At 37.6% G+C, this 13,429-nt stretch overlaps 2 protein-coding genes across 4 annotated transcripts in view; both read left to right on the top strand.

The window, feature by feature from the left end:
* The first annotated feature begins 589 nt into the window (after positions 1-589).
* Positions 590-7,186, top strand: nkain1 (sodium/potassium transporting ATPase interacting 1). Its single transcript, XM_067411861.1, has 8 exons — positions 590-690; positions 899-1,213; positions 2,823-2,960; positions 3,107-3,187; positions 4,523-4,720; positions 4,807-4,867; positions 4,948-5,029; positions 6,410-7,186. The coding sequence occupies exons 2-8, from the start codon at positions 1,160-1,162 to the stop codon at positions 6,417-6,419; spliced, it is 624 nt and encodes a 207-aa protein (XP_067267962.1). The 5' UTR covers positions 590-690; positions 899-1,159; the 3' UTR covers positions 6,420-7,186.
* A 5,063-nt stretch (positions 7,187-12,249) lies between these two features.
* Positions 12,250-13,429, top strand: part of pum1 (pumilio RNA-binding family member 1) — a 30,433-nt gene continuing 29,253 nt past the window's right edge. For all 3 annotated transcript variants that reach the window (XM_067410890.1, XM_067410889.1, XM_067410888.1), the window contains exon 1: positions 12,250-12,404. The gene's annotated coding sequence lies outside the window, so the exon portion shown is untranslated. The remainder of the gene's footprint in view (positions 12,405-13,429) is intronic.

Here is a 13,429-nt window from a genome sequence, read left to right as displayed (position 1 = left end):
GTACTACTGTATATTTACAGTTTGTGTGTGTATATGCATGTTTCACAACTATATATATATATTCAATATATAATATAATATAAAAATGTGTGTATATATGTACTACTGTATATTTACAGTATGTGTGTGTATACGTATGTTTCACAACTATATATATATATATATATATAATATAAAAATGTGTGTATATATGTACTACTGTATATTTACAGTATGTGTGTGTATACGTATGTTTCACAACTATATATATATATATATATATATAATATAAAAATGTGTGTATATATGTACTACTGTATATTTACAGTATGTGTGTGTATATGTATGTTTCACAACTATATATATATATATATATAGCATAATTTGACGTAAAATAGTTTTCAAAATAGAAATGTTTCCACTTTGTAATAAAAGAGTGTCCACAGCCGCATGATGATGGTTTTCTTTGTGCTCTGTGAACGCCTCGTGTTGTGCCAAGCGGGCGGCGAGCGTCTCTATGCGGTTGCGCGAGCGGGTTGCAGACTCGCACGAGGGTGTCTGATTTCCACCCACAAACCCGCTCCGCTCACCCTCCCGGTGCCGATGTTGACAAAGAGCCGGAGCAGGAGGATGGTCGTTCAAACTACAGCACCAGTCTGAGACCCCCGACGGCAAAATCGGCTCGGAAAAAAACGGATACCGGAGCTCACGGTAAGTCACAAAGGCTCGCTTTGTGCTCGCTCCAGATTTCATTTGCGTTATTTTCCTTACCTCGCGCCCTTACACCCCCCGCTCGCGCTCCGTCTGATGCTTATCATATGATGCTCATTTCTGCCAGTTAAACGCGCTCACTGACTCTTCCTCTGTTCTTTGTGCTATTTTGGGGTTGTCTGCGCCTGGTACCCGGTACGGAATGAAGGTGTGGCAGATCCGCTAAGATCGGGATCCGCAGCGGGGCTGTAGGACGCTTCGGTCAGGACAATTCAGCGGAGGAGATCCGGTATGACCGGCAGCCATCAGCAAGCATCGACGCACCGAAGCATGCACGCGGCCCGGTGGGCTTCTTGATGTTCTGAACGGTGATCGTGAAGCAAGACCCTGAAGCGCGCTGGACCTCACCGGGGACTCCGCTTTCTCCCGACGCCTCGCGGGGCCCAAGCCGTGCCTCAAGCGCGAGAGCATGGGTCGGTGCGACGGGAGGTGCACGCTGGTGGTCATCTGCTGCCTGCAGCTGGTAAGACACTGTTGTTGATGTCCATGTCTAGTCTAACCTGAAAATATACGTGTGTGATAAGAGCCAAGGGAGGTGGTGCCCTGGTTCCCTTTTCCCAATCAAGTCGCCTGTCAAAACTTTGCATGGAGAAACTTCATGTCCCAGATATGTATATGCATATGCATGATTTGTTTGTGCAACACACAGATGAGCTGCATGTGAGGATGAGGGGGCCTCCTGAGGAAGGGGCTCTTCTCTCACAGGGCTGTGGGCCGGGGCTCCAGGCAGTTTCCATGGAAACAGCTGCGGCACAGAGCTTTGGGATCATTCCTGTGTGTGTGGAGACAATATTTTTATTTACTTGCCATTGGCTTAAGTGGGTTTAATGGTCCACTGCAATCTGCACTGCTGATTCATAGGGCCTCTCGGTTTTTAGGCTTTTCGCGCACAATATTCCTTATGAAAATGAGTCAAAAAGCCTTGAGAGCTAAACTAATTCAAGGCCGTAACCATGTCTTACCAATGTTTTTAATTAAAGAAATTAAAAGGTTTAAGGGAATAAAGAAGAACAGTAAATACTTATTACAGCCCAAAAAATATTTTAATTAAAAATATGCACACATTCACTCTTTTGTATGTCTAATATGTCAAAAATGTTAAAAACATCTTGTCACATTCAGTTATGAATGACATTGTTTAAATGATTGCATATTTTCAATTCAAGATGGAGAAATTCAGTACAGTTTGCATTACTGTATGTGTAGGGCGTTAAACATCGTGTCAAATATATATCTTACCACGCATTGAAATTCACACTTGTTTTCAGTGAATAGTAAGCCCCGCCTTCTTGGATCTGATTGGCCACCATTTTGACATTGATGAGCGCTGTTAGATCGCTCAGGCAGACTAGCCTAAAAATGTAACTTTATAAACTGTATGTCATCCTAACAACAAACAGAGCGGTGCGTAATGGAAAGCAGCGTTAAGAAATATCAAATATTGGAGGGGACAGTTTGGCCATTTCCAATTATTGGGGCGGACTCGTCCCCCACAATGCCTGTGTTGGCTACGGCCTTGAACTAATTAAAGTACATAGCAAACATAGCACAGCTTGGAAGTTTGGCTAAACTAACCCACCACCAGGGCCAGACAGAGTCTGTAGACTCACTCCATCATCAAATCACCAAAATATTTAATAAACGCATACGCGAAGCGGCAGAGGACGTTCAGTACTTTGTCAATGATGGTGTATGGGATTTTTCTGGTGCAGATTCCTTGTGGCTGTTGATCCTTCTCCGAAGAATTTTCCGTGGTTAATGTGCAGTCAGTGCACTGGGTCGTTTCTTGGATGGATGCTGCAAGTGAATTCCTGCCAAGAATAGTAGCCAGCAATACCAGATTTTGTGTACCATTTTCCTGCCAATGTAACTTGGGAGTCTGCAGCACAAGCTTGTTTTGCCAATCTCATATTTGCCTAAATAAACCCAGTATAGCTCATTGTGAAGTCTGCAAAGATGTGGGACAAGCTATACTTGAGATTATCTGTATTGATTCAAGCTTTTTGTGCACACATATGCATGCATAATAGTTGGATGATTGTGCATTTAATCTGCTCTTGGTTTGTTCGCAGGTCGCTGCATTACAGAGGCAGGTGTTTGACTTTTTGGGATATCAGTGGGCTCCCATCCTTGCCAATTTCCTCCATATCGTGGCCGTCATTTTGGGAGTGTTTGGAACTGTGCAAATCCGCTCCAGATATCTTATACTGGTAGGCATATTCATTATCATAGTGAGGTCTTTTATGCCCACATTTTGCACCTGCTGTTGAAAATGGTTTCTTTGCATTGTCTTTGTGAACACTACATGTCTCTAATGTGTTCATTAATATATGTTTACATGTGTGCTCATTTTCAGTATGCTGTGTGGCTTGTGGTCTGGGTCGGCTGGAACTCTTTCATCATCTGTTTTTACCTGGAAGTTGGTCACCTGTCACAGGTAGGTGCATTTACTGCATTGTTCCAGACTCCAGTCATTGTGTAAATACACCAAAGAGTGTTTGATTTCATGCATTGTTATGCTTTAATCTTAAAGTTAACATCAATGGCATTCCTAAACCATTTTTCTTCTGTATTTCAAGTGAAATCTAGGACATTTTATTTGATTTGATTAATTAGTAATCGTTTTGATCATGAAAAGTGGGCGTCCCGTAAAAGAGTTTATTGGCTAACATAATCTAACTTGAGGACATATTAAAGGGTTTGTTCACCCAAAAATGAATAAAGTTGTAGTTTTTGTTATTTTTGGACCAAAATGTATTTTCGATGCTTCAAAATGTCGCGGATGTCCTAATCGCCAGAAACAACCACGACGACGTAAAAGTGCATTACCAACGCCGACAGATGAAAGGATTCAATGGAATCAATTCAATGGAAAGGATTGCAGAAGAGAAGACAATGCTGAATAAAGTCGTAGTTTTTGTTATTTTTGGACCAAAATGTATTTTTGATGCTTCAAAAAAATTCTAACTGACCCACTGATGTCACATGGACTACTTTGATGATGTTTTTATTACCTTTCTGGACATGGACAGTCTACCATATATACATTTTCAATGGAGGGACAGAAAGCTCTCGGACTAAATCTAAAATATCTTAAACTCTGTTCTGAAGATGAATGAAGGTCTTACGGGTTTGGAACGACATGAGGGTGAGTCATTAATGACAAAATTTTCATTTTTGAGTGAACTAACCCTTTAATATAAAGATTATGAAGACATTTTTCTTTGGAACAGGGTAAATATTAATTATAAAATTACCTAAATATTAAAAACAATTCTATTAATTAAAATAATGCTTATTAAAATTTTAAATTTAGTTTGTACAAGTTAAATCTAAAATTGTTCACTGAAAATAATCTAAAACTGAAACAGAAAAAAAATGTTAAACCTAAATAGCAATATTTTAAAAAACATAACTCTAACAAACTGTCTAAAGCACATAACAAAATTACTCAAATTTTAGCTAAAATTAACATGAAATAAGTTAAATGTAAAATGTTGTACAAGTTAATAATAAAATTATTAACTGGAAATAAATAAAAACTAAAATGAACTAAAACTAAAAGCATAAATAACAATATTTAAAAAAAAAAAACGAATAAAATGACAAAAGCACATAACAAAATTACAAAAATTTTAAATAAAATTAACATAACTAAAAATTAAATTCAGAATATTAATAAATCTGTAATAAAACTAAATAAAACTAGTAAACAGTCAAAGTTGGGTTAACGATTAGTGGATTTCTCAACTCTGTTTGTGTTCTGCTGCAGGACAGGGATTTCCTAATGACTTTTAACACATCACTTCATCGTTCCTGGTGGATGGAGAATGGACCTGGTTGCTTAGTTACTCCGGTGCCTGACTCACCATTGGCTCCTCAGGATCATCATGTGATCACTGTCAGTGGCTGCCTACTGGACTACCAGTACATAGAGGTGGTCAGCTCAGCCTTGCAAGTGTTTCTTGCAGTGAGTGCTTCCCATTGATCTCTTTTCTTTACATTTACAAAAAGTACACTTGAATGAGCGTTTACATGTTTTGTTCTGTGTTTCAGCTCTTTGGATTTGTTTATGCCTGCTATGTCAGTAAAGTCTTCCAGGATGACGAGGACAGCTGTAAGTACTGCTGTTGTTAGGTAACTGAATTCCAGTGACATTGAAGTGCTCATGTTTTGATGACTGTCTCTCTGTTGCAGTTGATTACATTGGTAGATTGGACTCTTATAGTTACCAGCCTCCACAGAAGAGCTCTCACTTACAGCTGCAGCCTCTCTATACGTAAGTACATGTTCTAATTTCTCTAGAAATCTGAATTCATCAAGTTTTTGAATACTTTGCATTATACACTGCAACAGCCAACTGTTTTTCAAGCATTTTTTTAGCATGTGAAACAGATTGGCTGCGTACGAAATCGCATACTATATAGTAGGCGAAAATGGTGGTGATGCTGGTGAGGTCACATGACGATGACAACATGGTGAATTTAGTACATCTGAATTATATTCTTACTACACACATTCATACTGTATAGAACATACTTTTTTTAGCAGCTGTAAAGTTATTACTTATTCAAAATAATCAAGATATTATGTGATTTCAGATGCAGCCATTGTATAAGGGAACGATGTGAACGTTTTAAAAAGTACTGTTGTTACACATTGTTACATTGGAAATTTATATTTGCATAGTTTATAATTTTTATAAATATATTTTATAATAAATGTTTTATTTAACATTTAATTTACATTTTAATTATTTATGTTTTTTTTTTTATTTTAATGTTACTTTTTTTTTTAACATGTTAAAAAGGATGTAGTACATCTGAATTATATTCTTACTACACACATTCATACTGTATAGACCATAATTTTTTTAGCGGTTGCAAAGTAATTACTTATTCAAAATAATCAAGAGATTATGTGATTTCAAATGCAGCCATTGTATAAGGGAACGATGTGAACATTTCAAAAAGTAGTGTGCTACATTGTTGTTATATCAACATTGTTTGTCCAGGTAGTGTCAAGAAAATGTATATTTATATAGTTTATAATTTTTTATAAATATATTTTATGATATTTTATTTAAGTGATCAATTAATTGATTTATCAATTTAAAAATGTATATATTTTAGTTATTTTTTATTTATTATGTTATTTTGCATTTTAATGTTACTTTTTTCAAGAAAAACATGTTTAAAAATGGCCGTAAATGGACATTCAGCTGTGAAAATGCACAGTATATGTACTATAAAAAATTGTATGGAAGTACTTCAAACACAGGCTGCATCTGAAATCACATACTTCCCTACTATATAGTAGGCAAAAAACAAAGAAGCATGTCCGAATTCACAGTATAAAAGAGTAGGCAAAAAGTAGAGGTTTTCTGGTGAGATTTTGAAGTGTGCATTTTACCATCCCATGAGGCCATGGGAGAGGATTTGGGAATGACAGTGACTCTAGTATGTCACATGATAATCACAACATGTCAAATGTAGTACATCTGGATTACTAAAGAACACTTTTTTAGCGTCACAGAGTAATTACTTAATCAAAACAAGCACCTCCTCAAGAGAGTATGCGATTTTGGACGCAGCCACAGTCTATTGGTTTAGAAACTTCACTTTGTAAATGTATGTTATTTATATTTGTATATTTCTAGGGCTGGATAGAAACCAGAGGAAAACCCACCTTCAGAGGAAAACAACTGCTTATCTCTGAGAGATGAAGTCCTCTGCATTGTGGGAAATCTTCTATCAACTTCAACGTCTGTGTCTCTCAAACTTTGTCTCCCTCTATTGGAGAAAATATATAGTGCCACACCAGCCAGAGTTCTAGAGAGAGGGCAGGACCACAACAAGATGCTGAGACAAGCATTATTAAATAGGACTTGAAGACAGTAACACATCTTCTGTATGTGTGTGTGTGTGTGTGTGTGTGTGTGTGTGTTCATATGTGCACAAGCACATAAGCCTTTGTATATGTTTGTGTATTCACAAGGTGGCCGACCTTTGACCCAGGTAATCTTTGAACACACGCCGGAGCTGCCCGCTCAGCTCTTTCCGGTGTGTGTGTGTGTCGGAGAAAGATTGTTTATACTCTGATATAAGACACTATAATGTAATGTGTTAGATGAATGTTTTAGGTGGGGTAGAAGTGTATTTGGGGAATGCTGTAGGACTTTGTGCATGTAAAACTCACGATAGAGGAGTCGTGCCTCTGGGTGGCCCTCATACGTCTGCGTGCATGAATGTGCGTTTCTGATTGTGTCCAAGTTTTGATATGTACTTATGCAGCTGACGCATAATGTGACTAGCCATAAATGTTTATTTGAACACAAGCTTATAGAATGAATGTATGTTAATGTACAATACTTGTTTCAGGAAGGCTGTGTTTGTGTGAGTGAGCGAGTGGGTGCGTGAGGGACACACCTGAAGGGTGGGACAGTTGGTCAGCATAATAAACTCTTTCTAGATTATTCTTTGTCTCGTTCACTTATAAATGCACCACAGAGGGTTCGGGTGAAATATAACACTGTTTTTGTTCTCTCGAATGCATATGGATGAGGATAAAAAGCTCTGTCTTGTTTTCACAGGGCTAAGTGTATAAAACTAGTGCTCCCTAGAGAGAGTCAAATGTGAAGATAATGACCAGACCTGTTTTATCTCATTGTGCGCAGTTCGCTCACAGCCAATGTCCTTCTGCCATTTACACAAAGGCAGTTAAGTAGCTGCTCACATTTTAAACAGCCTGTTATTTTTAGAATGACTGCAACTTATAATGAAGAGCGTGCATCTTTTCTAGTACACCATGAGAAAAGAAACATTTAATAATCTTACGGGTACAATTTGTGACTGAATGTTCTTTTAAGGCAAGACACTGGAGGAAAACTACTGTTTTTTTCATGCACTGATCAATTTTTGAGATTTTGGGCTATTTTGCTTCCATAACCATAAAACTGGGGGGAAAAAAAGTCCAAAATACACATTTTAGTGTTTATTTTATTACACTTTGGCCTGGTTTCACAGACAAAGCATAGATTAAGCCAGGATTAGGCCTTCAATTAAGTAGCTTATATAAACGTGCCTTTGAAAAAAAAAACATTACTGGTGTGAATCTTGAGACAAAACAATGGCTATGACATATTTAAAGATATGCCAGTGTAACTTGCTTTCAGTTAAAACAGCTCAAACATGCATTTTGATCTAGGACTAGCTTAAAAGTGACCTATAATGCCCCTTTTTACAAGATGTAATATAAGTCTCCGGTGTCCCTAGAATGTGTCTGTGAAGTTTCAGCTCAAAATACCCCACGGATCATTTATTATTGCTTGTCAAATTTGCCCCTATTTGAGTGTGAGCAAAAACACACAGTTTTTGTGTGTGTTCCTTTAAATGCAAATGAGCTGCTGCTCTCGCTGCTTTTCAAAAGAGGGCGGAGCTTTAACAGCTCACACTTCGGTTGTTCAACAACAACAAAGCTGGAGAATCTCACGCAGCCAAAATGAGGATTGTCAGTAACGGTGTTCAGCCTTACATTGTTCAAACCGGAGTCGAAACTGATGGAGAGACTCAGGAAGAAGTTACAACTTTTAGAATGAAACTGCAGTCCGGCGTAAAATGACGGCGTGACAACAACACTCTACTACAACAACTCTTCCTTTTCTCTAAAGCAGCCCAACATGGCCTCCCCACCTTTGTTGTGTGTTCTCGGGGGCAGGGTTTATGTAAATTTAGGGTTAGTCATGTCACCAACCTGGGAACAAGCTCTTTGTAGCCCATAAACAGAATTCTTTAAAAGACAATATCTCCCTTTGCATTGAACTTTGAGCGTCGTAACTTTGCAGATGTTGTTTATGATCAAACAGCAACGTTACACACTAACTAAAGTTAAAGAAGTGAAATCATAATCAACCACTCCTTTGTCTGTAAAACCGGCCATTTATCTATTTGCAACACATATAAGGCTATAAAAACCTTTAAAAAAATAATTTTGAACCTCATGGCTTTACCCAATGTTTAGATTTCTGTTCTGGAAATGTATGCAAGTAGGTGCATGCATATTTAATTAGATTTTGCATGTTTAAACATGACATTTCAGAACACTTGTAATACAAAACTGAGGGAAGTATATTTGTGATATATATTTCTTACATTTTTTACCCTATTGACCTGTGGTGTTTTAACTACTCTGAAAGATTATAAAAGCAGGACAATCCCGAAAATCATGTAAAACACCATAATACACAACTGCAATATTTAATTTTTAAAGGGTTTTTTATTAATGCATTACTAACATTGTGTTATTACGGTATTGAGATTATAGTTCACATAAACATATCAGAAGTCATATTTTGAATAGGGGACTGTTTCATTCACATGAATGCAATTTATAATAGAAAACAGGCCTCTTTTCTAGTACCTCATTGCTTTTGCAACTGTGTTTGTAGATGAAAAGAAAATATTTATTAATCCCACCGGTAAAATTTGTGACTAAATGTACTGTCACTCTGAAATATGATTTAAAAAATTATTTTTAATGTATACACTCTAAAAATAACTGTAAAATAACTAAACAAATTTACACAGTAAAATTCCATTTTCCATTGAAACAGTAATATACTGTAAAAACTATAAAATTCTGGGTTAAATATGGACAAACCCAGCATTTGGGTTGTTTTGACAATCTGCTGGGCAGTTTTATTTAACCCAACCATTGTTTAAAAATTACCATATGGCTGGTTTGAAATGATCCCAAAATATGTTGGAAATTAAAAATCAGACACATGATTACTAGAGGCAACAATAATAATCAAAAGGTGAACATTTATTAATAAGCAATTTAATAAATGTTTATTATTTAATGCTCATTTATTAAACATATTAGTAAATGTTAATTTCCAATCTATTTTGGGTTCATTTTAAGTGGGCAACAGTCATTTTTAAACAATAGTTGAGTTAAATAAAAACAACCCAGCAGTTTGGTTTGTCCATTTTTAACCCAACTTGAGCTATTTTTAACCCAGCATTTTTTAGAGTGAATGCATTCTGGGTAATATTATTTGTCATTTTCGAGAACGTAAACTATAGGCTACTTTCTTGAAAACAACAAATATTACCCAGAATGCATTGTTTTTACAGCATATTACTTCTGTATATTACCATTAGGGCTGGGCGATATATCGCATGTGATTGTCATGCGCATTTCGTCAGTAAAGCCGGTTCCCTGATTACCACTAAATCGCCATCACCTGCTTTCAAATGAAACGGCATTTTAATAGACAGAACCGTAGTTCATTGACAAGCTACGCAATATCGCGTTCATTATCGCAGATGAATGAATTCTGGGTAATAATATTTGTCATTTTCGAGACAGTAGCCTATAGGCCTCTATTCTTAAAATGACAACTATTACCCGGAATGTATTGTTTTATTGTATATTACTGTTTCAATGGAAACCAGTAATTTACTGTGTAAATTTGTTTCTTTTCTTTTAGTTATTTTTTAGAGTGTAATTAACATTGTATTTTAAAGATACTGAGATTATAATACATGTAAACATGTTTGATTCACGTTACAAAATTGTAGATTTTTAAAGGGTTAGTTCACCCAAAAATGAAAATAATGTCATTAAAGGGATAGTTCACCCAAAAATGAAAATAATGTCATTAAAGGGATAGTTCACCCAAAAATGAAAATAATGTCATTAAAGGGATAGTTCACCCAAAAATGAAAATAATGTCATTAAAGGGATAGTTCACCCAAAAATGAAAATTTGATGTTTATCTGCTTACCCCCAGTGCATCCAAGATGTAGGTGACTTTTTTTCTTCAGTTGAACGCAAAGTTATGATTTTTAACTGCAACCGCTGCCGTCTGTCAGTCAAATAATAGCAGTAGATGGGAACTTCAACTATAACAGTAAATAAAACTTGCTTAGACAAATCAAAATTAAAACCTGCGGCTCGTGACGACACATTAATGTCCTAAGACACGAAACGATCGGTTTGTGCGAGAAACCGAACATTATTTATATAATTTTTACCTCTAATACACCACTATGTCCAACTTCGTTCAACTTCCTGTTAGTGAGGTCAAAAAACGTGTTGTGATGACGGAAGTGATGTCTCGCCCATATACTTCAATGAGCGCGAGACATCACTTCCGTTGTCAGAGCGCGATCAGACCTCACTAACCGGAAGTTGAACGAAGTTGGACATAGTGGTGTATTAGAGGTAAAAAATTATATAAATACTGTTCGGTTTCTCGCACAAACCGATCGTTTCGTGTCTTAGGACATCAATGTGCCGTCACGAGCCGCAGGGTTTAATTTGGATTTGTCTATGGAAGTTTTTTCGACTCTTATTGTTCAAGTTCCCAATCACTGCTATTATTTGACTGACTGACGGTTGCAGTTAAAAATCATAATTTGCGTTCGACTGAAGAAAAAAAGTCCTCTACATCTTGGATGCCCTGGGGGTAAGCAGATAAACATCAAATTTTCATTTTTGGGTGAACTATCCCTTTAAATATGTCGTTCCACACACGTAAGACCTTCGTTCATCTTCAGAACACAAATTAAGATATTTTTGATGAAATACGATGGCTCAGTGAGGCCTGCATGGCCAGCACTGACATTTCCTCTCTCAAGATCCATTAATGAACTAAAAACATATTTAAATCAGTTCATGTGAGTACAGTGGTTCAATATTAATATTATAAAGCGACGAGAATATTTTTGGTGCGCCAAAAAAATAAAATAACAACTTATATAGTGATGGCCGATTTCAAAACACTGCTTCATGAAGCTTCAGAGCGTTATGAATCTGTGTGTCGAATCGTGATTCGGATCACGTGTCAAACTGCTGAAATCATGTGACTTTGGCACTCTGAACCGCTGATTTAACACAAGATTCATAAGCTCCGAAGCTCCATGAGTTGTTATTTCGTTTTTTTGGCGCACCAAAAATATTCTCGTGGCTTTATAATATTAACATTGAACCACTGTACTCACATCAACTGATTTAAATATGTTTTTAGTACCTTTATGGACCTTGAATGGCTTTGCTCTCAATAGAGGCCTCACTGAGCCATCAGATTTCATCAAAAATATCTTAATTTGTGTTCTGAAGATGAACGAAGGTCTCACGGGTGTGGAACGACATGAGGGTGAATAATAAATGACATTATTTTCATTTCTGCATCAACAAACCCTTTAAGAATTATTTTTGTACATTACTATATTATATTCTGATATCTATTAATGATGTAACTCATTATTAGGCTAAGCTGTGACTGCATTTTATTATTTAAAATTGCCTGATATATTCTGATTGCAGAATAAACTGGATAAGTCTTGCCCAAAACAACAGATACAGCCATAAAATAGAAACAAACCTTCAATACTTTCATCGCCGTGTAAGCATGTGTGTCACACAAACACGAGCGCCTGTAAATCTGTACATTGTTGTATGTGTCTCGCGCACAACAAAGGACGACACTCCCCTCTTGGCGCAATGAACCGCACGCGCTCCTTCTCATGCTACCCATGATGCCCCGCGCGCGTCTGCTTGGATCGAGCCGCCATGTTGTCGGTGTGAAAGCTAGGGAGCTGCTGCGAACCGGGGCTGAAATCCGTCACCATCCGCATCCTCCACCTGTAAGTAACCCTCTGTTCTGAAGCCGTCTTATCGTCCAGACGCGTTTTAGCTCACCTAACGTTTATATTGTGGAGTTACGAGGCGTAACGAGTGATTTTGAGGGCTTTTTGATAAGGCAGTTGCTCCCCCTCCTCTCCCCGGGTCTTCCTCCTGCTGTCGCGCTCTTCCTGTCCAGACGGCCCGGGCCTTTTGTTAACATAAAGAGGACCTGTAGAATAGCGGCTCGCGGACTTACAGGTACCGCTTTGTGCGTTTTACACACCCGTTTGTGTTCGGTTACTATTGGAAACCAGCGATATTTGACCGTTTAGGCCGTGTAACACTCATTAAAACGTTTGATCAAAGCCTTGCCAGACAGTTCCGCCCCTCACCGATTCCCATGTCGTGAATTAATGGGTGACAACACGGATAAACGCTTCTGTTTCGCGACTGTCTGATGTCGTGAACACCGTTAGTGACTGCCTCCTCTTTCAGTGGTTTGTTTAAGAGGGTTAAGGCGCGCGTCCTTTGTTACCTATTTGTGTTATCGTGATGCAAACGCATGCTTTGGTCATGGGTAACGAGTTACGGTATCTCTGCCCACTTCCGGGAGGTGTACATGCGGCCGCCCGAGCTTTGGAGCGCTTGTTTCCGGGTATCTCTGGAACTGAGGCCATGTAATGGCGAAACTGATCAGGCTGCAGGCGGCTATGAAGTGCATGTAATCTACGAGGACAATGGCCGTCTCAAAACTTTGTTTGGGGATCATATGCGTCTAGATAGACAGCACAATAGCATCCAATATGTCACGAAGTCTTTGTTTAAGAGTTATAAGCCATGAAGCAAACCAAGGAGAATCACAACAAACACAAAAGAGCCGAAGAGTTATTTTGATTCTGTGATTGCTGGAGATTCTTTGCAGAATTATTCTTATGATTATTTAAAGGAAATGTGTTTAACAAAAACAAACTCCATAGTCAAGTTATTGTTAAAAAAACAATTACTCTATGGAGGAAATAAGAAACCTGATTGTTGTGCTCTAGTA

The sequence above is a fragment of the Chanodichthys erythropterus genome, chromosome 15 (genome assembly GCF_024489055.1).
Source record: "Chanodichthys erythropterus isolate Z2021 chromosome 15, ASM2448905v1, whole genome shotgun sequence".
NCBI lineage: Eukaryota > Metazoa > Chordata > Actinopteri > Cypriniformes > Xenocyprididae > Chanodichthys > Chanodichthys erythropterus.
This window is presented reverse-complemented; position numbering and strand designations above follow the sequence as displayed.